We start from the raw sequence: 23700 nt of genomic DNA, 5'->3' as shown, positions 1-23700 counted from the left end.
AAAGCTTCTGGGGCAGACTTGTGGACAGAAGAAGCTTCTGGAGCAGACTCGTGGACAGACGAAGCTTCTGGAGCAGACTCGAGGACAGACGAAGCTTCTGGAGCAGACTTGTGGACAGACGAGGCCTCTGGAGCAGTTTCGTAGACAGGCGAGGCCTCCGGGGCAGACTCGTGGACAGAAGAGGCCTCTGGAGCAGACTCGTGGACAGACGAGGCCTCTGGAGCACAGTGTGCAGCCCACACACTGAAAATGGCTATGGCCATTACAGGCAGCACAGTAGCTAGTGGGGTGTCTGTTGACCTTGTGGGTGCTGATGTTATGGGCTTGTGGCTTGTGAATGTGGGCTCTGCGTGGCTTGGGAGCGTGGGCTCTGCGTGGCTTGGGAGCGTGGGCTCTGCGTGGCTTGGGAGCGTGGGCTCTGCGTGGCTTGGGTTAGAAATGTTATAGGGGACCAGATGAGGATTTGGTAGGATAATAGCTTTTTGCCTTGAGTTAGGGAGGCCTGCCGTGGCCGGACTTGACTCAGGGAGGCCTGCCGTGGCCGGACTTGACTCAGGGAGGCCTGCCGTGGCCGGACTGACTCAGGGAGTTGGGAAGAACAGCGGTGACTTGACCTGGCTCGTGCAGTCCAGCTGTGACTTGACTTGGCTTGTGAAGGTCAACTGTGACTTGACTTGGCTCAGGGACAATAGCAGCAACTTGACTTGGCTCATGAAGAACAACCGTGGCGTGGCTTAGCTCAGGGAAGACAGCAGCAATTTGACTTGGCTTGTGAAGATCTGCTGTAACCTGGCTTGACTCAGGAACAACATGGCTTGACTCAGGAACAACATGGCTTGACTCAGGAACAACATGGCTTGACTCGTGGGGAACAGCTGCATCTTGGCTTGAATCGTGGAGATCAGCAGCTGTGTCTTGGCTTGACTCGTGGAGTACAGCTGTGACTTGGCTTGACTCGTGGGATACAGCTGTGACTTGGCTTGACTTGTGGGGAACACCAGCTGTGTCTTGGCTTGATTCATGAAGAACAACAGCTGTGTCTTGGCTTGACTCGTGGAAAACAACAGCTGTATCTAGGCTTGACTCATGGAGAACAGCTGAAACTTGGCTTGATTCATGGAGAACAATAGCTTTGGCTTGACTTGATTCTGTTGCTTGACTTGACTCTGTTGCTTGATTTGACTCTGTTGCTTGACTTGACTCTGTTGCTTGACTTGACTCTGTTGCTTGACCGGGCTCTGAAGCTTGACCGGGCTCTGAAGCTTGGCCGGGTTCTGAAGCTTGGCCGGGCTCTATAGCTTGGCCGGGCTCTGTAGCTTGGCCGGGCTCTGTAGCTTGGCCGGGCTCTGTAGCTTGGCCGGACTCCGGAACTGGACTTGACCCTGGAACTGGGCTTGACTTGGAAGCCTGACTGGACTTGGAAACTTGACTTGACCCTGAAACTCGACTGGACTTGGAAGCTTTTGACCCTTGAGCAGCAGCTGTAGCTTGACTTAACACAGGAGCTTGACTTGACCTTGGAGCTTGACTTGACCTTGGAGCTTGACTTGACCTTGGAGCTTGACTTGACCCTGGAGCTTGACTTGACCCTGGAGCTTGACTTGACCCTGGAGCTGCAACTGTAGCTTGATTTGGTTCTGCAGCTTGACTTGGTTCTGTAGCTTGGCTTGGTTCTGTAGCTTGACTTGGTACAGGAACAGTAGCTGTAATCTTAGCTGCCCATACAGCCATTAGGGGTGAGTCCAGTACGTGGGCCATCATGTGGCGTGACTTGGAGACAGCGACCATCTTATGGAGTGGCTCTGGGATGGCAGCCATCTTGTGAACAGGTTTGGGGATGGCGGCCATTTTGTGGACTGGCACTGGAATGGCAGCCATCTTGTGAACAGGTTTGGGGATGGCGGCCATCTTGCGTGCAGACTCTGGCGTGGCGGCGGCCATCTTGCGTGCAGACTCTGGCGTGGCGGCGGCCATCTTGCGTGCAGACTCTGGCGTGGCGTGAGCAGGCCCTGGAGCGGCAGGCATGGCGTGAGCAGGCCCTGGAGCGGCAGGCATGGCATGAGCAGGCCCTGGAGCGGCAGGCATGGCGTGCGTGAGGCCCCCTGGAGCGGCAGGCATGGCGTGAGCAGGCCCTGGAGCGGCAGGCATGGCGTGAGCAGGCCCTGGAGCGGCAGGCATGGCGTGAGCAGGCTTTGGCTTGGTGGATGTGGCTTGAACAGGCTTTGGCTTGGCAGGCATGACGTGCACAGGCTGTGGTGTGGTGGTCACTGCGGGATTGCGGGGTCCCTCGTCCACAATCCCAACAGTGTATGGTGATCCGCTTAGGAGCAGAGCATGATCGATATATTCCTCCAGTGACCAACAAATTTTTCCCCCTGGCAGACTTGAACTAATGGGCTCGTTCAAACCAAAACGAAAAAAGTCCTTTAGTGCCACATCATTAAAATCTACTTGATAACACAGTCCACAAAAATCCTCGACATACTCCTCTATGGACCGGTCGCCTTGACGAAGGCAGATGAGACGAGATACTGCTGGGTTCATGATTCTGGTTGTGTGTGCGCTGTAACTTCTGCTGGCTTCAGGGGAGGCGAAGTATTCTGTAATGAGGACGCTGAGGCGGAAGTAGAAACCATATGCGGAAGTTTATTAACAGCAGAGGTGTACAAATAAACAGGCAGAGGGTCAATAACCGGAAAGGCAATCCAATAGCAACACAACACAAACGTAATCCGAACGGCAGAGAGGTTAATCGAGGCAGTGGGTCAGATGCCGGGAAATCAGTCCAATATAACGAACGTAGCAACAGGGGTAGTCCAGAAAGCGATAGTCAGAGGCAGAAATGCGTCAAACCTTGTAAGCAGTCCATGCAGGCAAACAAATCCAAAGGGTAATCCGTAAACTCAATAATCCAGAAACAAAGCGAGACAGCAACAGGTAATCCAACAGAGTAATGGTAAACGCTCGGTAAGGCAGGTTAAACTGGCAATACTTCGCAACATGCAAGCACATGGTGAGTCCTTATATACTGCCAAACAGAAAGTGACAGTAGAAGCAGCAGAGGGAGCATGCAGGCAGTACTGGGGTGAGGGCTCCCTCTGTTGGCTTGGCGTTACAAATCGTCATAGTTTGTGTTGTTGTTCCAGCCGTAACGTCGCAGAAATAAAAAAAAAAACACACAAAAAAATAGAAATTTCTTGTGTTGCCATTGTGGCTAGTTATCACAAAAACTCCTTTATTTCGTGTCACAGCGTTGTGTAGTAGGACACAGTGTTAAGGCCTTTCCACACTGAGCGCGAAAAAGTGAAACGAATATCGCACACGATGGAATAAACCAACAGATTCCTATGGATGCTTCCACACAGACCGTGAACATTTGTGTACTGAAAAAGTGAATGTTTTTTTTTTTTACCTACCAGTCCCACAGCCCGTCCAATAAGATTTGGGCATTACATCCTGTGGCCACAGCAACTGCTGTTACACAAAAAGTGGTGGCGCTGTTTCGAAAACCAGTGTAAACAAACACAGAAGAAGAGTATTTCAAGAGAAAAGAGGATGCGTTCTTGTTGTCATTGTATCTGAGAACTGATGGTTATTCTCACATGTTCTTAATATACTTTTCGATGAATTCTCCACTGAATTATGTGATCTGGAGGAGAGATCTGTCCGTTTTCTTCCATGTGCACGAGTGTTATATGAGTCAGAGCATGTTCACTCTCTAGAGCTTCTGTATTAAAAAAAAAAAGAGAAATATTTTGATGTAACATCTTTCTACTGTTCTACACATGGAATATGAAAGCAAACACACATATGATTATATATATAATTATTTTCTGTATGTGTTTTGTATGCAGCTCATGGTATTTTCAGTACAGGATGTTTATGACAATAAGCAGGGTGGGGCGTTATTAAACATACAAAAAGCGCATGTCTGCCTATTATAGAATCAAAATCAACTGCAATCAGAAGTTATTACAAGCACTCAACAATGGTTTAAAGTGTGTTTTAAGCAAATACATGAACAATTATAAACATTTTCAAATATGGCATAATGCTGATTAAACTTCTATTTATATTTTATATAAGATGTTTTCTTTTAAGCATAATAGATGGTTTGTTTCTGGCGCAGAACCAAACTTTATATATCTGAAGTTAATGCAGCAAACAATGTTAAATCCATATGCAAGATACATATCTAAGGAAAATGCATTGTTGGTCGACGCCACCTAGCGTGCAGGTCTGAATTAGCAAAAGGCGGACATTCGGTTTGTGCTCAGTGTAAAAGAACCATTTGTCCGAGTTTTGGCCCGCGGGCCACCTGTTGCCAACCTGTTGACCTAGAGGATTGAGATCATCTTTTCATCTGCTGAAGAGGTGCTGTGAATGTCTTCACTTGTTTCCTGGCATCAGTTGATTGATCACTTTGTTCCTTCTTGTTGCTTCATTGTGAGTTGCACCTTATCTTCAGGAGGAGGAACTCTCTTAGAAGACTGCAGTATCATGCCCGCTGCGATGATGACTTTTTACTACTCTGACCTCATAGAACGTGACTGTGCTCCATTAGAAATTAGATAGCAAACATTTAGAATAAAGTCCCAAAGTATACTTTTCTTGGTGATTATCCCTTACTGTAAAACTAAATATATAGAAAATACAGTATATAGTACATATTACAAGAAAACATAAATGCAATAATGCTCTTTGAGCTATCAACCCTTGTATAGTTGAGAGATGTAACCAAGCCTTGACCTGGTGCTTGAAATGAGGAGAAAACGAAAGGAGAAGTGATGCCACTGGCTCACAGTTAGTGCAGGGCCAAGTAGCTGTAGAGGTGGGCCAGTTGCAATGGTCCCATCGTATTTTGCATAAATGGTAAAATAATACACAAAAAATACAAGTTCAATTTCTAAGGGCAGCATAAAAACCATGTTTCTAGCATTTGTAAAACTGTGTTTTTACATCTTAAAAATGTATCTAAATTCCAACCTATGCTCTCAATTTCAAATGCAGAAAAATTAATTCAAGCATTCGTGACCTGAAGGTTAGATTATTGTAATGCTGTATTGGGTGGCTGCTCTGCATACTTAATAAACAAACTCCAGCTGGTCCAAAATGCAGCAGCTAAAGTTACTTACTAAAACCAGGAAATATGACCATATTAGCCTGGTTCTGTCAACTCCACACTGGCTTCCTATTGAACATTGTATACATTTGAATATCTTGCTAATTATAAAGTTCTAAAAAACAATTAAATTGTAATTTTTCTGTTCTTTTAAAGGAGGACACAGTCACTTCATGGACCAAGCCCTGTCACCACATTTGGGCCCAAAGCCTGCATGCTGAAGAATCCTAAAGCTGTCATGTGAGTCCTTTATTAAATATTTCTGTAGTCCACTAGACATCTCCCTCTGTCTGCATTTTATTAATAATATAAAATTCTAATTGTTGTTTTACCTGTGCGCTATTGAGTATGATTCAATATTTAGGAGCAAAATGTATGCCTTTCATACTCATATTAAAAACATTTCATGACATGATACCAATTATCTGGTACTTGCCTAAAATGATGGGTTTATGATGTGTGTTGTTAACAGATTACACTAACATTAGGTTACTTAGGCCAGGTCTGTCCAAACTTGGTCCTGGAAGGCCGGTGTCCTGCAGAGTTTAGCTCAGTTAGACACACCTGAACCAACTAGATATGGTCTTACTAGGCACACTACAAACTTCAAGGCAGGTGTGTTGAGACAAGGAGCTCTGATATCGGCTATCCAGGACTGAGTTTGGACACCCCTGACATAGGCTATAGCCTTACCCTGGAGTTGGGTCAACCTCTGCCTATGGAGAGAGAATTTTTTTTTTAAAAGCATCCCACCCTCTGTTCTTCCCTAATATACAGTAAGCACGGTTGCATTAGATATTAATTTTATACAACCGTTTAATTAAAAAAAACGTGACACGGATTGTTAAATTGAATGAACAAATATACAAATAAAAAATATATACACGTCACTGTATAAATGATCCTACATTAATTCTTATTAGAGCAACTGTGTTACAGTTTTTCAGACGAAGAGCAGCGAGTGATTTTTCTCTTTGTGTTTTGTTGTTGTGTTAACAATAAAGGGATAGTTCATCCAAAAATTACAATTCTGTCATTATTTACTTACTCTCAAGCTGTCTTAAACCTGAATTTTCTTCTGTTTAACATAAAAGTTATTTTAAAACAAGCCAAAAAGCCTAGTATGAAGTGTTTATAATAACCCCGCCAACCCCAAAAACGCATATACATGAGTGTTTCTGGGAGGTTGCATATCTGCGTATCTAATCCCCAGCCAATGTGTTACCCCAGGTAACACACCTCCAGTATCCATTGGTGTCACTTACGGGGGGTTGGCAGTAAGCACCACTGCTCTCTGAGTGGACAACCCCAGCATTGCTAATAAAGTGTTGAATGCAGTCTTTTCTATGGCAATTGTGAAAGTTGTTGAGTGTGCTGGGACTCAACCAGGTGTTCTGGATATGCTAAAGCATGTCTTGGGGCTAAGTGAAATATACAGAACAAATAATATTCAGACATTTTTTACAAAGTAGCCACATCCATATCACCCTGCAGCCCAAGACTGGTTGCCCACTGAAGCTGTGGTCTATGTGAGTGCTAATGCCCCAGAGTGACGAGGACACTATACTGTAAAAATCACCGTCCTTCAGATGAGATGTTAAACTGAGGTCCTGACTCTTTGTGGTCATTAAAAAATCCCATGGTACTTCTCGTAAAGAATAGGGGTGTTTCCCCGGTGTCCTGGCCAAATTCCCTCCTCTGGTCTTTATCAATCATGGCCTAATAATCCCCATTCATTGAATTGGCTCCTTCATCTCTTCCTCTCCACTTGTAGCTGGTGTGTGGTGAGCGCACTGGCGCCGTTGTCCTGTGGATGCCGTCGCATCATCCAAGTGGATGCTGCACACTGCTGGTGGGTGAGGAGAGATCCCCCCCATATGATTGTAAAGCGCATTGGGTGTATGGCAATACACAATGAAAGTGCTATATAAATGTGCTCATTCATTCATTCAAAATAAACAACTACTTTCCTAATCGCTGTTTTAATATTTCTTCTACCTGTCCTTATCACCTCACTAACATGGTGATGATGATGAAGTAGATATTGATCTCTTAATGTTCAGGTAAGCTTGTGCTGGTGTAATTATTATCTCTATTACGTAAAAAGACGAGAAAGTGCAAAACAAATCATTGTGGCAGCTTGGTTTCAATAAGAGCTGAGGATGTTCTCAGCTACAGTAGTACAGTGTATTTAATATTTTATGTTTTATAGTACAATGACCTCTTAAATGTCAAAAGATCAGGGAAAATTGATGCTATATAGACAAACTTGTTTTTTTTAATATCTGTGTATTCAGGCATATTCAAGATCCAGCCAGTCAGAGGTTGACATGGAGCAAGCCCCCCAAAAGTGTCCTTATTGTAAAGAAAATCAGGGACGCCAATCTGCTACAACCTTTCAAAGAACTCTGCCTTTTTCTGACACAGGTGAGAACACCACAAAATATTACACAAGAAAGAAAAAAGCAGATGTGGCCATTAAGAATGTGTGTTAGAAGTAAAAGGATTCAAAGGTCAGGACAGCAAGGCATGCTCTGGCACAGGAATGTTTATTATTTGTCATGTCATGTACTGAAGCTGATGATCTGCTGGTCAGTGAATCTGTCAGAACCAACTTCAGAACCATATTTCAACAAACATCAGAGAATTTTTTTTTTTTTTAACCAAACCTAACCTACTTTGTTGTTTTTAGTGGCCTCACTGTGGGGTGTGGTGTTGAACATGAAAAGTGACTCACAGTCTCTGTTCATCTGTTTTCTTCATAAATAGTGAAATCCACAAACCTATATGCTTGTCCTGTAAATTCGAGATTAAAAAAAAATGAAAATGTGAACAAAAAATGTGTTGTTATAATTTAAATATGAAAATTAAAATGATGGGTAATAATAAATTATGATGGAATTTTATGACCCTGTCCGTCAAATATATTACTGTTTTCCTTTTTTTTTCTTTTTTTTTTCTTTACCGGGAGTCAACATCAAAAATACATGCAGTAGTAAGAGCACCTCTGGTAGTTCACGTGGGCCAAAACACACAAAGTAACACATTGTGAAAAAAATATTGTCTGCAATAAATAATAATAATAATAATAATTAATAAGTAATTGTATTTATTGGTGCCTTTTAAAACACTCAAATGGTACCTTACATATAATTAAATAAACATAAACAATACATGACAAGAAATAATTCACAATAATACACAACACTATATCAATCAGAATAAGCTAATCTAAAAAAAAAAAAAAGCAGTTTAAGACGCGATTTAAAAACTGAAAGACTACAACTGTTATGTATGTCAAGAGGTAAAGTATCCCAAATACGCGAAGCCGTAAAAACCAAAAGATCTACATCCCATGGTAGTCAAACATACAGATGGTACAACTAAAGTCACAGAAGCAGAAAGTCTGAGAGATTGGAGAGATTGGGTAGGTGAGTACACATGAAGAAGTTCACGCAAATATAAAGGTGCCAGATTATGAAAAGCCTTGTAAGTGAAAAGTAAAATCTTAAATTGAATCCATTATTTAACTGGAAGCCAAACGCTGGAGAAATGTACTTAATCAAGGTTTTTTTGTGTAGCAATCCAAGCTGCTAACCATTTTAAGATTGTAAAGAAGTTTCTGAGACATCGCTAAGAAGAGAATTACAATAGTCAATGTGAGATGTAACTAATGCATGCACAAGGACAGCAGTACTATTAGCAGAAGGAGATGACTGAAGATGATTTATATTTTGCAAATGATAATGTGCTGACCAAGTAATATTATTTACATGTGCCTCAGAAGTTATCAGAAGAAAGTGCTGTCAAGGATGACACCCAGAATCTTAACCTGAAAAGAAGGAGAAATAACATAATTAGCAATAGTCAATGCAGTTTTGATTTAGTACTTATTAATAAAATTTCAGTCTTCTTACTGTTAACCATAAGAAAATGACATGTAAACCATGATTTAATTTCAGATAAACAAAGCAAATGAGAAGGCGGTGATGAAGTTTAATTAGGCTATTAAGACGTATAGAGCTGGTTATGTTGTCAGCATAACAATGAAAATTTATATTAAATTTACAGAAGATTTGTCCTAAAAGCAATAGATAAACAATAAACAGAAGCCCAAAACAAAGCCCAAAACTAAGACCTGAGGCACACCAGTAATAATCTGAGATATCCGTGATTTAAAACTTTTAATTTGAACAAACTGAGTCCGGCCCGATAAATAAGATCTAAACGAATTAGGAGTAGTATCAGTGATTCCAATGGAAATCAACTTCTCCAACAAGATAATATGTAAAATTGTGTCAAAAGCCGCACTTAGATCGAGAAGAATGAGTGCTGAAAGTCCAGAGTGCCCACCCATTAACAAGTTTTTTGTTCCTTTAATAAGTGCAGTCTCTGTACTGTAGTATGGACAATAGGCAGATTGAAATTGCTCAAACAAGTTGTTCTCTATTAGATAAGCATGTACCTGTTGAGCAACTATTTTTTCCATTAAAAAAGGTCAATTAGAAATAGGTCGAAAGTTTTCTGGGTTATTATGATCTGCTCCGAGGTTATGACTGCTACTTTGAGGAATGAAGGAATAATACCAGTAGTAAGAGAAGAATGTATGATTTGGGTAATCAAAGGTAACAAGGAAGGTAGACAGAACTTAACCAAATGTTTAGGAATAGGATCAGACTGACGATTTCGATTTTGGGACACACTCAGCTATTTCATGAGCCGTAGGCAAATAGAAACTAGAAAAAGGAAAAACATGGCCCGTTATTGGGAGTCATTAGAGTGTTATGAATAGTATCACTTTTATTCTTAAAATAAGTCATAAAAGAATCACACAAGGTATTAGAATTTGAATGCGATGAAAAAGCATCAGGTGGTCTCAACATATTATTCATTGTAGAAAATAATTTTCTTGTATTTTCACCACCAGAATTTATTAAATGAGCATAATTATGGTGGTTAATAGTAAACGAACTTGGCTTGCTGTCCACAATGGAGGCTTGAACCCGAGGCTTGGCTTGAGCTCAGCGTTCAAACCCCCCAATTGCAGAACTACCTAGAGGGAGAATAACGGAAACAGAGGAGGAGATGGAGGGTGGAGGGATGCCGGGAAGAACAGACACTGGGAATGTGCAATGAGTGCTGTTTATAAAGGCTCGTAATGATGATTGACAGGCCTGAATGTTCAGGCTCCTCCTGAACCTACGTTTGGAACTTCATTTCACAAGTTCGCCTACCCATCCAGTCCTGATGGTTAATGGTAAATGAACTTGGCTTGCTGTCGGCAGTGGAGGCTCGAACCAGAGGCTCAACATGAGGTCAGAGTTCAAACCCCCCAAAATTCGCTACAAAGCACTTCTATGTACTATCTATTTTCATGTGTATTAACCATTTTGACCAGTTCTTATAAAATTTACCCATATTTAGTCTTAGTGAAAAGGTAATTTTCTCCATATCAAACATATCCTTTACAATCACTATCCACTCTTCTTTTGTTGGTGGGTTCTCATTCAGCCATTTCTCAGTTATAGCTTTCTTACTAGCAACCAATAACAATCTGAGGAGGTACTTGTCTTGAGAATCTAAATCAGTTGATATGTTTCCTAAATATATGGTACCAAAGCTATGATCAATCTCAAAACCCAGTATTAATTCAATTTCAGTGATTACCATTAACCAGTAGGATTGAATTGCTGGACAGTTCCAAAATATATGAAAATAATCAGCCATTGTGTTGTTACATTGTCTCCAGCAGAAAGCAGTTTCTGGGTTACCATTCTGTAAATATTTTCTTTTTGGAGTAATAAAAAATCTAATCATATTTTTCCATGAGAATTCTCTCCACCGACCAGAACTAGAGGTAGCATGCTGTGATTTACATATGTTTAGCCAATCTTCTTCTATTAGAATTATGTCTGCCTCCTTCTCCCATTTTTCTTTAACATATAAGGTAGAGTGAGACTTAGAGGATTGTATACTTAAATATATTCTTGATACCAATTTCTTATGAATACCACCTTTATATGCCTCAGCAAAAACTTTAATGAGACTCAATTCAATTCCCTCTTTACTTTTAATATTTTTATTAAAGTGACTCCTAAGCTGTAAATATCTATAAAAATCTTGTCTCATTAAATTATAAGTATCAATGAGATGTTGGAAGCTTTCTAAACCAATCTCAGAACAAACTGTACAACATGCTGTAATGCCGTTCCATATCCATTGTTTAAACCGCACATCCATCTGTGCAAGTTTAAAGTCTCTATCATATGCCACCCATCTTAGCAGACATGCTTGCCTCTCCAGCTTAAGAGTTTTACATTCTTTAAACCAAATATTAAGAGGGACCAATGTCCAGTTACTTAATTTATTGGAATACATAACCTTAGCATTTTTGTCCCCCAATAATGAAGGGAGAAGAAATGTCTAGCTGGAGAAATTCTAATTCTTTCCATTTTGCATCGTAATCATTAATACACCAACAAACTAGATATTTTAATTGTGCTGCTTTATAATAATCCTCCAAACATGGAAGAGACAGTCCTCCCTTTTCCTTTGGTAATTGTAGCGTTCTAAATCTTACTCTAGGTTTCTGATTTTTCCATATAAATCTTGAGATCATTTGATTCCAGTCATTAAATTGTTTTTTGGTATTTCTACAGGTAGTGATTGAAAGAGAAACAATAATCGCGGTAAAACATTCATCCTTATAATTTCTATTCGATCATACAAACTAAAGATTAGGGGTGTCCATCTGTCTAGGTCTGCTTTCAGTTCCTTTGTAGTAGAACCATAATTAATAGTATAAATTTTAGTCAAATTCTTTGGTATAATAACCCCCAGATATTTTATATTATTTGTTTTCCATTTAAAATTATATTTATTACGTATATTTTCCTGTGGTGAATAATTAAATGAGAGGGTTTGAGTTTTATGTAAGTTTAATTTATATCCTGAATACCAACCAAATTGTTCAAGACAGGACATGAGTTTGGGTAAGCAGGAATCTGGCTCAGAAATCGTCATAAGAATGTCGTCCGCATACAGACATATTTTGTGTTCAGTTTCTTTAATTGGAATTCCTAGAATTTCTGTATCCTCTCTGATTGCTTGAGCTAACGGCTCTATGAATAGTGCGAAAAGTGTAGGACTCAAGGGGCACCCCTGACGACATCCCCGCTCCAGTGTAACTGAGTTAGAGACATTACCATTTATTTTGATTTTGGCCATTGGTAAATGATATTGCGGTTTAATAGTTCTTATAGCCTCTTCATTAAAGCCAAAACGGTGTAATACTAAATACAAATACTCCCATCTCACTGAATCGAAAGCTTTTTCCGCATCAAGGCTAATTGCCAGGGATTTTGAATTATTTTTGCTCATGCTCTCGAACAAAAAAAATGCACGTCTTACATTATCATGCGTCTGCCTGTTTTTAACAAATCCAGTTTGGTCAGTATCAGTTAAATCAGGGATTATATTTTCTAGTCTTTTAGCTATTATAGAAGCATATATTCTATAATCTATATTTAAAACTGAAATAGGTCTGTATGATCCACATTCTGTCTTATCTTTTCCAGTCTTAGGTATTACAGATATAACAGCTTGTTTCCAGGACATTGGGGTATCACCCCCCTTTAGAACATAGTTAAAGCATTTTAGACGCATAGGTTTCAATAACTCCCTAAATGTTTTGTACCACTCTGCTGGATATCCATCCCCTCCTGGTACTTTGTTTGTTTTTAGATTTGATATTGCAATATTAATTTCTTTTTCAGTGATTTCCTGTATTACCAATTCATTTTGTTTCATTCCTACTGACGGTAAATCTAAAGATTCCAAAAAACTTTTTAAAACTGAGGGGTCAGCTGCTTCTGGTTGAGAATATAATTTCTTATAATATTTTTCAAAAGACTGTGATATTTCTTCTGGTTTATAACATATTACATTAGTTTCAGGGTCTCTGATTTTGAAAATTGACCTCTCTGTTTGTTGTTTACGGAGTTTCCAAGCTAACGTTTTTTTTAGCTTTCTTACCGTTCTCATAATAAGATTGTTTAATATATTTGAGTTTAATCTCCACTTGTTTGTCAAGTATCTTAATAATTTGTTGTTTTACCACTTTTATTTCATCTAAAAATTTAGGGTTATTTAATTCAATATGCTTTTGTTCCAGTGTCTTTAGAGTATTTGTTAAATTGGCCACTAACATCTGTTTTTCCTTCTTTTTTCATGAAGACCACTTTAAGAGCTTTCCTCTCAGTACCGCCTTAGCCGCATCCCATATTACACATGGTGACAAATCCTTATTATTATTAAATTCAATGTATTCTTTAATTTCTTTTCTAATATATTCTTCACATTGGTGATCATTTAGAAGACTAGCATTTAATCTCCAAATATCTTTAGTTCCTATTTAGTTCCTATTTCACACCCTATAATTCTATGTCTCTCTGAGTGAAACATAAAAAAAATAGTCAACCCTAGAGTAGACCATGTGAGGGTGGGAGAAAAAGGTGAACTGTCAAGCAGACGGATGGAGCTCCCTCCATATATCAAACATGCCCATTGTCTTAAGCATTTTCCTAACATACAGTGTTTCAGAATTCATCTTTTTTGATGGGTTTGAAGAGTCTAGGGTAGGGTGCAACTGTACATTCCAATCCCCTCCACAAATAAGAATACCTGATACTTCTGAAGCTATTAAATCAAATATTTTCTTAATGAATATTTTATCCTGTCCTGGTGGTCTATAAACATTAAGTAATATTACTTCCCTAGAATCAAGGGTCCCTTTAACTAAAATGTAACGTCCCTCTTTATCAACAATTTGGCTAGAAGCCTGAAAAATCACCTTATTTGAAATTAATATTGCAACTCCTCTAGCATGTCCCTTAGTATAGGATGAATAAAATGTGTTTCTAAATCCTAACCTTTTCAGTTTCTAATGTTCAGTTGGTACCAGGTGAGTTTCCTGCCAAAAAATGATATGGTGATTCTCTCTTTTCATCTTTGCTATTAGTTTACCTCGTTTAATAGGACTTTGTAACCCATTAACATTAAGTGATATTATTCTATATTCTTGCTGCAACATTTATCCACACGTATACTTTCACACTGTAAGCTTTGGTTGACCTTAACATTACAACATACTTAACACAGAACTGAGAAATATAAGATGTACAGGAAAAAAAAATATAGTAACTTCCATAATCAAAGTTTTTCTAAAGAAACTTTTGATTGGAAAGGAAAATCTTCGATTAACGAAGGGCCTCCCCAGTGCAAACCGATACTATAAACCAGTGCACTTGCGTCTTCCTAGTGGAATTCCCAGGCAGAAACGTTTTCCATTTATAAGTCTGTTAGGCTAGAAACTTAAATTAACCCATAATGAAAATAATTTTATCCAAACTCAGGATTCCTTATATAGATTCGCCCTTGAAGGGTTGTTGTCCTTATTGTATTAATCTATCATATTGGCAGATTAAATCTTGGATATAATGGTTATTATTAACTAATTTTACCCTGAGAAAGAAAACCAAAAAAATCAGTCAGTATCTCCGATGTCCCGGCGAAAATCCTGGAGTCTTTTCCGTGCTCTCTCTCGGTGCGTCTCTCGACTACGTCTCGGCCTTGCACCCGCCGTTTCCCAAGAGATTTTGCTCAGTCTTTCCATGGATGCCGATACAGTGGCACGATCTTCTCTAATGCTGGCCATTGTCAAACCTTTCTTCTTTAAATCTTCCATCGCCTCCGCTGCGTTGCTATAAACAACCGGACCATCTTCGAAAAATATGCGAAGTTTAGCTGGAGGTGGTGTCTGAAAGCGAAGACCCTTTTCTTTGAGTAGTTTCCTTATTGGAGCGAATGCCTTCCTCTTCTTTTGAGTTTCAGCGGGATAGTCCTGGTCAAAGTACACTCGTCTCCCCTTCAGGTGAACTTCCCTTTTCCTCCAAGCCGAACGAAGCACCAGTTCTTTGATTTTATATTCTAGGAAGTAAATCACAATTGATCGGGGATTAGCATTCGGTGGTGGCTTTGGACAGAGCGCCCTGTGACAGCGCTGAATCCCAAGTTCAGTGTCGGGGAGTGCTAATTCCGCCTTGATGAAGCTTTCGATGAACTCCTGTATGTTGTCCCCTTCAGACTCCTCAGGAATTCTGTATAGTCGTATATTGTTTCGACGGGATCTTGCTTCGAGGTCTGTCAGTTTTGTCTGCATTTTTTGTTGAATGTCAAGGGTTTGACACAGCACCTCTTTAGCTTCGGTGTTCCATTCTTCTAAATCCGTCACTCTCTGTTCGGCCTGCTCCAGTCTACCCATTGTATAATTCAAATCTGTGGTAATTTCGTTCAGTTTCATATTGATGTCTGTTTTGAAGTTTGCCAAATCAGCTTTCATGTCTCTAGAAAGAATCTCGTGAAAGTTATTCAACTCCGTCTTCACGTCCGATCGGATAGCCTTAATTTCAGCGTATATAGCGCCGATACTAGTTTGTAAGGTATCCTCCTCCTCGTGCTCGATGGCGTTGTCTTCATCTTCCACTGTTTGTTTCTCAGTTTTCTCGGGCTTCTGAGATGCTTTGCTTCTAGTCTTTCGCTGCATCTCCCCCTCCATGTTTAGTTATTAGTTTCAAAGAGTATAATGAGTTAAATTTGGGGAGTATAGCACAATTTGTCTGGGAGCTCTCACTCTACGCTACCACTCGCCTTGCCGCCATACCGGAAGTCCTCCTCAACTGTCAAACTTTGATTTGAATCTGTGGCGGAAGGAAGTAGTTCTGCACAAAAGAGGGCTTTTAAAGACACTCCATTGTTATTTTATTTATTTACACACTTGTGCAAACCACGCCCTCTATGCAAAACCCCCACCCCGTAGCTATGACTCGATTTCATTGGTCAACTATATCACAGCGCTGATCGGCTACACACCGTTACGCCAAACACACTAATTTTAATACAAGACCCAAAAGGGATACACAATTGTATAAAAAGTGAAATGATGTACACACAGTTTACAACTTAAATAAAACGCTGTACAAAATGAATAAAAATGGTGCTTAAAACTACATATAGACTATAAAACACGCTGACAGAGTAGTTTAACACTTAAATAAACTACACTCATGTACTATACAGAACAAAAACCGCCAAACACAAAAAGATTTAAAAAATATATATTATTATTATTATTTTATTTTATTATTATTTTTTTTACTTATTATTTAATTCTAATATGTGGCCCTGGACCACAAAACCAGTCTTAAGTAGCACAGGTATATTTCTAGCAATAGCCAAAAAAAACACATTGTATGGGTCAAATTTATCGATTTTTCTTTTATGCCAAACATGATTAGGATATTAAGTAAAGAACATGCTCCATGAAGATATTTTGTAAATTTTCTACTGTAAATATATCAAAAAAATTATTAGTAATATCCATTGCTAAGAACTTCATTTGAACAACAGATTTTCTCAAAAATGGTCCTATCCTAACAAAACCACACATGAATGAAAAGCTTATTTATTCAGCTTTCAGATTATTCAATTAAAAAAAAAAAAAAAAAAAACGGACCCTATGACTGATTTTGTGGTCCAGGCTCACATATGACCTCCTTACTGTAATAACGGGGCTCGACTAAACAGCGTAGATAGATCCAAGTGCGAGCTTTATTTAAACACAGTGTGGTCAAATAGGCAGGGTCGATCTCCAAACAACCAGTAATATCCAGGGCAAGACAAAAGCTCAATCCAGAAACAGGCAAAAAGGTCAAAAACCAAGTGAGCAGTCCAAAGTAACAAATGAAACAAGGCAATGAAAATAACAAAGGAACTAGACTATGACTATGACAATAGCAATGGCAATGGCAATGACGAAAAGAATGAAACAAGGCAATGAAAACAAGGAAAACGCTTGGTAGAGTCCGCAACAGCAAAACAATACTTCACAAGGGACTGTTTGGCATGGCCTTCTTTATATGACTGTCAAAAAGGAAGTCACCATAGAGGAAGCAGAGGAAGTGGTAACAGACAGTACTAGGCGAGAGCTCCCTCTGCTGCTGTGGCGTTACACTTACCTGCAGTCCTAGCCCAGAACGTCTCGGCTACGTCTGTAACCCTCGTTTAGAGACGTTACGTCAATACTGACGTATTTGGGGTCTCACTTGGGAGCCCAATCACCTCTGAGCTATTTGGAAAAGGCCAATGAAAATTGGCGAGTGGAATTTGCATGCCAAGCCACTCCCCCGTACATACGGTTGTATAAGATGGCGACGTGCATCCACTCATTCAGGTTTATGCTGAGGACCTGAGACGCATTCAGCGCAGTTCAGGATTGTGGCAGGATGACGTAACGTCTCCGTTCCCTCAGATTCCCTCAGATGTAATCGAGTCGTTCCCCTTCAGTTGTACTCTACGATGTTACATCAAAACAGACATATTTGGGGTCTTCTCTGGAAAACGCCACAATCTTGAACCGCGTTACGTAGATGAGGAACAGATGCTGATAGGCAAGCGTGTCAGGGCAAGTGAAGCTCAACACGTAACCTTCCCAACACCCTGTAAGCCAGATAACAGGCCCACCAGGGGTACCAGGTATCTGAAGCAATCGTTGGGGGGCGGAGCAAAATTTAAGCCATGTGGGAACTGGTAAAATAAAATATCTGATAAGATACTAGGGGAAACACTGTGGAATAAACTGGAGAAATGCTGAGACATTACGCCACAACCTTCAGGGGGGCGAAGGAGACCCCCCGTGTTGGAGCACAGTTACGGACTACTCCGCCCAGGGCAATGGAGGACCCAGAGTTCACTAAGCAGAACAACTGGGAGAGAGCCCACAGCTGCTACATATGTCTGGTAGAGAGGTGCTGTGTACCATGCCTAGGAGGAGTAACTCTTTGTAGAGTGGACTTGACTCCTAGGGGACACAGCTCACCTTGGCACAAGAAGCCGAGGTGAGGCCCGTACCACCCTACGGGTCAACCTCTCCTCGAGAACAGCATTCCCCATCTGCTGACCCATAAGCAAACAAGAGCTGCTCGGAGCACTAAGTTCTGGGTGCGGTCCAAGTAATGTGTATGGCACGAACGGGACACAGCACACTAAGGCTGGGTCTGCCTCCTCCAGCGGCAGCGCTTGCAGGTTCACCACCTGAACCCGAAGGTGACTGGTGGGAACCCCGGGCACATAACAAGACCGGGATCTCAAGATCACGTGAGGATAGCCAGACCAAATTCAAGGCATGTTCCTTTGGCTAAAATGTATGCAGGTTCCCCATCCCTCTTAATGAAAGTGAGCGTGATCAGGAGCGAACATCCTCTGCTCCAACTTCTGCAAGAAGGAAAGCACAACTCTGACCGAGCATCTCAAGGGGTCCACTTGGCAAGAGGAGCTCCATACAACGAAAAAAACCTCACCTCAGCGCGTATGCCTGCCTCATAGAGGGGGCCCTAGCCTGAGCTTTGCCGAGTCAACTCCCGACAAGCTGGGTTGGAGTCGCCATTCTCAGAAAGAGTGTTCCTCTTTTTTTTTTTTTTTTTTTTTTTTTTTTTTGGGTCGCAACTGCACTCTCCGAAAAAGTGAATGGCATGGAGCGATTTGAGCCGCAAGACTCCAGAAGAGGAGATGGTGGGCAAGTTGCAACATGCAACGGGAGCGTAGACCACCTCAGGGGTAGGTATGGTGTCCTTATGGCCTAGCGTGCAAACAAACCCAACATGTTATAAGAAACCCAATGCTGATAAGTGTCTGCCTGTCCTTTTTTATCTCAATTTTTTGTTCTTTGCTCCACAACCACCTCCACACAGCTTGCAGAAGATGAAATATGCAGAACAACTGTGTGGCTTCAGGAAAGACCTGTGCCATAGCTCCCTTCTCTGCCTTTGAGTCATCTGTAAGAAACAAACGGGGGCCTGGACATAACATCCATAACATCCTGGATCAATGGCTCTTGCTTCTTTCCCAGGCTGACTTGTTGTGCTTGAAGCTCCGCAGCATTTGCTGGGCTGTGCTTAAAATGACCGACAACTTTGCGAGCCTTGACCAAAGCATTCACAAAGCCGCTGTCAGCAAGACTCTCTGTGACACTTCTCTGCAGCATGTGAGCGACACAGTTCATGTGTTCATAGCGTGTGAGTCGAATTGCGGCAACCATGTTGCGTGCACTGTCAGTCCCAATGGTTGTCGTTTTGCCCTCAATGTCCCACTTACGTGCAACAGACAGGAACTGTTCTTTACAAGCCTCCGCAAAATGACGCTCCTCAGTTTTTAATATAGTCAGCGCAAAAGACTTCAGTTCCCACGTGTCACTGATGTAATGTGCAGTTACTCCGAGGTAATTGTTGTTACTCACTGATGTCCAGTGGTCTCCTGTCAGGGCGATATAATTTACTTGAGCCAAGACCTCTTTCCTTTTTTCTTTTTCGTTTTCATAGAGCTTGTGTATTTTCATCATAACTGTGGCTCTTGACGGTGGCTTATAGGATGAGTCTTGAGACGCCACTTGCAAAACATCCATGAAGCCTGAGTCTTCTACTGTGCTAATGGGTCTACAATCCTTTGCAATCCATTTTGCTATTGTGTTGGTCAAATTATCTGAGGTTGATTTTGTTAATGGCCTGCGAAAATCCAGCGTGGTCTGGCGCAAACCACTTGCTGAACTTGACGGCCCAGCAAACGCATGTTTGGCATTGACATGGTACCTCAAGCTTGAACAGCTCCGGTGAAATTGAAACTCCTTGTTACAAATCTTGCAAAAAACCTTGTACTTGTTAACTGTACCATCATCATTCTTTTTATAATTGAATCCATCCATAGGCCCACCTTGCTCACCTTGCTCCATCTCGCCTTTAGCTCCCCAACCACTTTCCTGACAAATAATTCGTCACACTGCGCATGCGTGAAATGCGTTAAAAAATTTGACGTAATTAACAACAAAAAAATAAACGTCGTTAACGCGTTATTTTTGACAGCCCTAATATATATATATATATATATATATATATATATACACAGTACTGTGCAAAAGTCATTAATTGTAATAATCCAGTGAGATTTTTGTTTGCACAAGGAGTCTGACAACAGCCAGTGCTCCACACTGATCTAATCTCATCATCATCCAGTCTTCCTGGAATGACATGAAGACACAGAACAAACTGAAATAGATTAAATCCAGAAGAACTGTGGCAATGTCTCCAAGATGCTTCAAGAAACCTACCTGCAAAGCTACCTGAAAAATTTTGCGCAAGTGCACCTAGGGCAAAAGCTGCTGTAAACGCAAAGAATGGTTTGTTCTGTTTCTTCATGTCGTTCCAGACAGACTGGATGATGATGAGATCAGATCTCTGTGCAGAGCGCTCGCTGTTGTCAGACTCCTTGTGCAAACAAAAATCTCACTGGATTACTACGATTAATGGCAAAATGAATGTTTGGAAATGTAATCTGATATTTCCTACTGACACACTACAGCAAAAGACCAACTTTAACTGACTTTAAACCATTTTTTAGCTGATGAAAATACTAGTGGCCTAAGACTTTTGCACAGTACTGTATATATATATATATATATATATATATATGTATGTATATATATATATATATATGTGTGTGTGTATATATATTGGTCAAAAAAAAAAATGGGCTACTTAAAAATACTTTACTTAAATCAGTAACTGATTAACAAAATGATAGGAAAGAAAGTGCTGAGTTTCAAATCATCTTAGCCTGTTCATTAACAAAATACAATACATTCAAAGAAACATAAAAGTTACAGTGCTCAATTTAAATAGTCCGTTGTTGCATTCAGCGTGACCAGTGCCTCACTGTGCTGTTATAGTCTTTGTGTTTATAATGTTTGTAAACATTTTGATTTAGGCTACTGGTATTTTAGCCTGCATTATTTCTGAATGTAATTATTAGATGCCAGTCATGCGACGTATGTTTTTCCTCTCAAAACGCAATTTTATACAAGTAGTGTGTTTTAAATACAGCAAACATTTGAAATATATTGAAAAAATACTTTAATGTCTTTAAAGAGTTGAAAATTTCTTCTTTTGTTTAAAACTTTAACCAAAATCTAGAAAAGATGATGCTGTAATTGGCTATGACTAAGCGCAAGATAGGTTAACCAGATCAAGACTCTCTTTGTGTGTTTTTTTTTTTTTTTTTTTTTTTTTTCTTTTTGAGTAGCCTAAAGAAAACACTGTACTTCATTATTATTATTACTATTATTATCATTATATTCGTTCCCTCATTTTACAAAGTCGTGCACATGACATTACCAAATCGTGACCTGGATTTAGTTGAATCAGATCAACGAACGAGTTAATAAGTTGTGCACACGATTTAGTAAAAGGAGGAAGCGAATTATATTGTGCACACGTTTTTTTTTTCCCCTGTCATGTGTGGGGATCCATAAGCCACTTTAAGTGTAAAAATATCCACTTTGATTATGGTGCGGTTGTTTTATAAGTAGGCCTATAGTGTTTATTACAAGTAAAATGTGAGAAAAATGTATTTTCCCCGGTTGTTATTTTTTAAAACATTAAGCCCGCTCCACTCCACTACCTTTGCGCTCATGGCTCTCATCGTTTGCAGTGTCTCAGAACACTGCCTTTTAGAATGTCCTGCGACGGGGCCAAGTCTAGTTATTTTTGGTTATTGATGTTTTACTCTGTTATTTTTGATGTCTACTTGTGTAGTGTTAATGAAGTGTTAATATCGAGCCCTGCAGTCTATATGCCGGGGATCAGCCCTGGACGGCCCGGCCCAATTTAAACCCTGTTTATATATATTATATATATAGTTGTCAACATTTGAAGTGGATCAAAAAAGTTAATCAGAGTTGTCCTAAGACAAGAACGGGTATTATTTTGGTTTTAGAACAACTTTGATGAAAGGTTTTGATCCACTTCGAATGTTGACTACTGTATGTATATATATATTTATATATGAAGAGTTCAGATGCAAAACCAGCTAAAAGCCACCTCAGTCAAAAATGAGATGATGCTGAGTGAATGCTTTTGACACATAGTATACGTCCATCAAATACTTTTACTTCAAACTTGCTAAATCCCAGCCTCAGCTCAATTAGAAATGCCGGTACTTACATAGAAACCTATTCATAGGAGCCTGATAAAAATGTTTATTGTAAAGAAAAATGTCAGATGGATTTAGAGGCTTATATATATATATATATATATATATATATATATATATATATATATATATATATATATATATATATATATATATTTAATTAGTGGTGTTAACGCAGGCGATTTGTTTTAATTTTTTCAGTTTAACACATTAAAATTATTTAACGCAACTAATGCAGGGGCGGGGCTAGCCACCCCAGCAGATAAAGAATTGAGTTTATTTAGACGCGGAATGTCTGTATGAGCACATCAAACATCAGACTTTTTTAGAAACACGCTACAATGTCACCTCAGCGCCATCGCGAATCAAACGGGCGTGGAAATAGTACCGGAACTTCAGTAGAACAACAGTGAACTGTGGTCAGATGAGATATTGTCAGGCTACATGTCGGTAAAAACTAATCTTTCTGTCCTGTCAGCCATTATACTGTGTTTGTAACGAGTGCTGTTTAAGTGCACGAACAAATGTGCATTGTATTAGTCTATATTAAAGCGCTGTATCATATTCAAACCCAAATGAAACTATGAGTATGTAGTTAGTCATACTTATGTCATCAGTTGAGGCATGAAGTTACAAAAAAGGTGATTAAAGCTGCTTTAAAACTGTGCATGTAAGTACTTGTTTATGAGTCACATTTAAAGTGTCAGATCCACATCAAGTTTGGCAGCTGCAGCTTTTAAAGTAACGGCAGCCAAAATATCCTAATAAACAGATGTCTGTTAATCTGTTAATCAAAATTTAAAAGAGAAATCAATAGCTTCTGTAGTTTTAAACTTTATCTTTGTAATATAATTTAGAATTTTATATAATTTAGTGTTTGATAACTTTATTAAATTGGGCTATACTTGCTGAAGGGCATAGGTAGATATGTGACATTTATTATAATAGGTTTATGTGAAAATTGTTTGAAGTTCACTTAAATTAGAAGTTATTTTTTTAAAGTTTATTAAATGTTAAAGTTATAGCTCTCAGTTATACTGTAATGTTGAATGGCTATAGTCAATGGTTAAGTATTAGCTGGAATCAGTGATCAGTCATAAAGATGGCATTAAACACATTAAAAATATACTTTATATTGTTTCTACATAAATTTGAAGCTTGAATGGGAAATTATTGCAAAATAAAAGTATGATTAAATAATTTAATGTCAGGTAGGATTAATCACAATTAATTTCAGAAAAAATGTGTGATTAATTAGTTGTTGTTTTTTTTAATCAATTGATTGATTTTGACTTTTGACTTTATTCATAAAATTGAAGCCCACCAAACTGAAGCTCCACTTTGGTTACTGATGGAGCAGCACATGTGTAATCCAGTATCTCTATGTTCACTAGTCTGTGCTCTAATCCAAGTGAGCAAACACTACGAATAACCCAGTTATCTGTGGATCTCTCAGAATATGGTCACAGTTTAGACTTCAATTC

At 39.6% G+C, this 23700-nt stretch overlaps 1 protein-coding gene across 2 annotated transcripts in view; it reads left to right on the top strand.

Annotated features, from left to right (window-relative positions):
* nadka (NAD kinase a) overlaps nt 1-23700 on the top strand; it is a 92040-nt gene that overhangs the window by 24727 nt on the left and 43613 nt on the right. For both annotated transcript variants that reach the window (XM_051118099.1, XM_051118098.1), the window contains exons 3-4: nt 5279-5362; nt 7420-7549. In XM_051118099.1, coding sequence (XP_050974056.1) covers nt 5279-5362; nt 7420-7549 — 214 coding nt within the window. The remainder of the gene's footprint in view (nt 1-5278; nt 5363-7419; nt 7550-23700) is intronic.

The sequence above is a fragment of the Labeo rohita genome, chromosome 8 (assembly GCF_022985175.1).
Source record: "Labeo rohita strain BAU-BD-2019 chromosome 8, IGBB_LRoh.1.0, whole genome shotgun sequence".
NCBI lineage: Eukaryota > Metazoa > Chordata > Actinopteri > Cypriniformes > Cyprinidae > Labeo > Labeo rohita.
The sequence above is the reverse complement of the archived record's forward strand: the minus strand, read 5'-3'. Positions and strand labels throughout refer to the sequence as shown.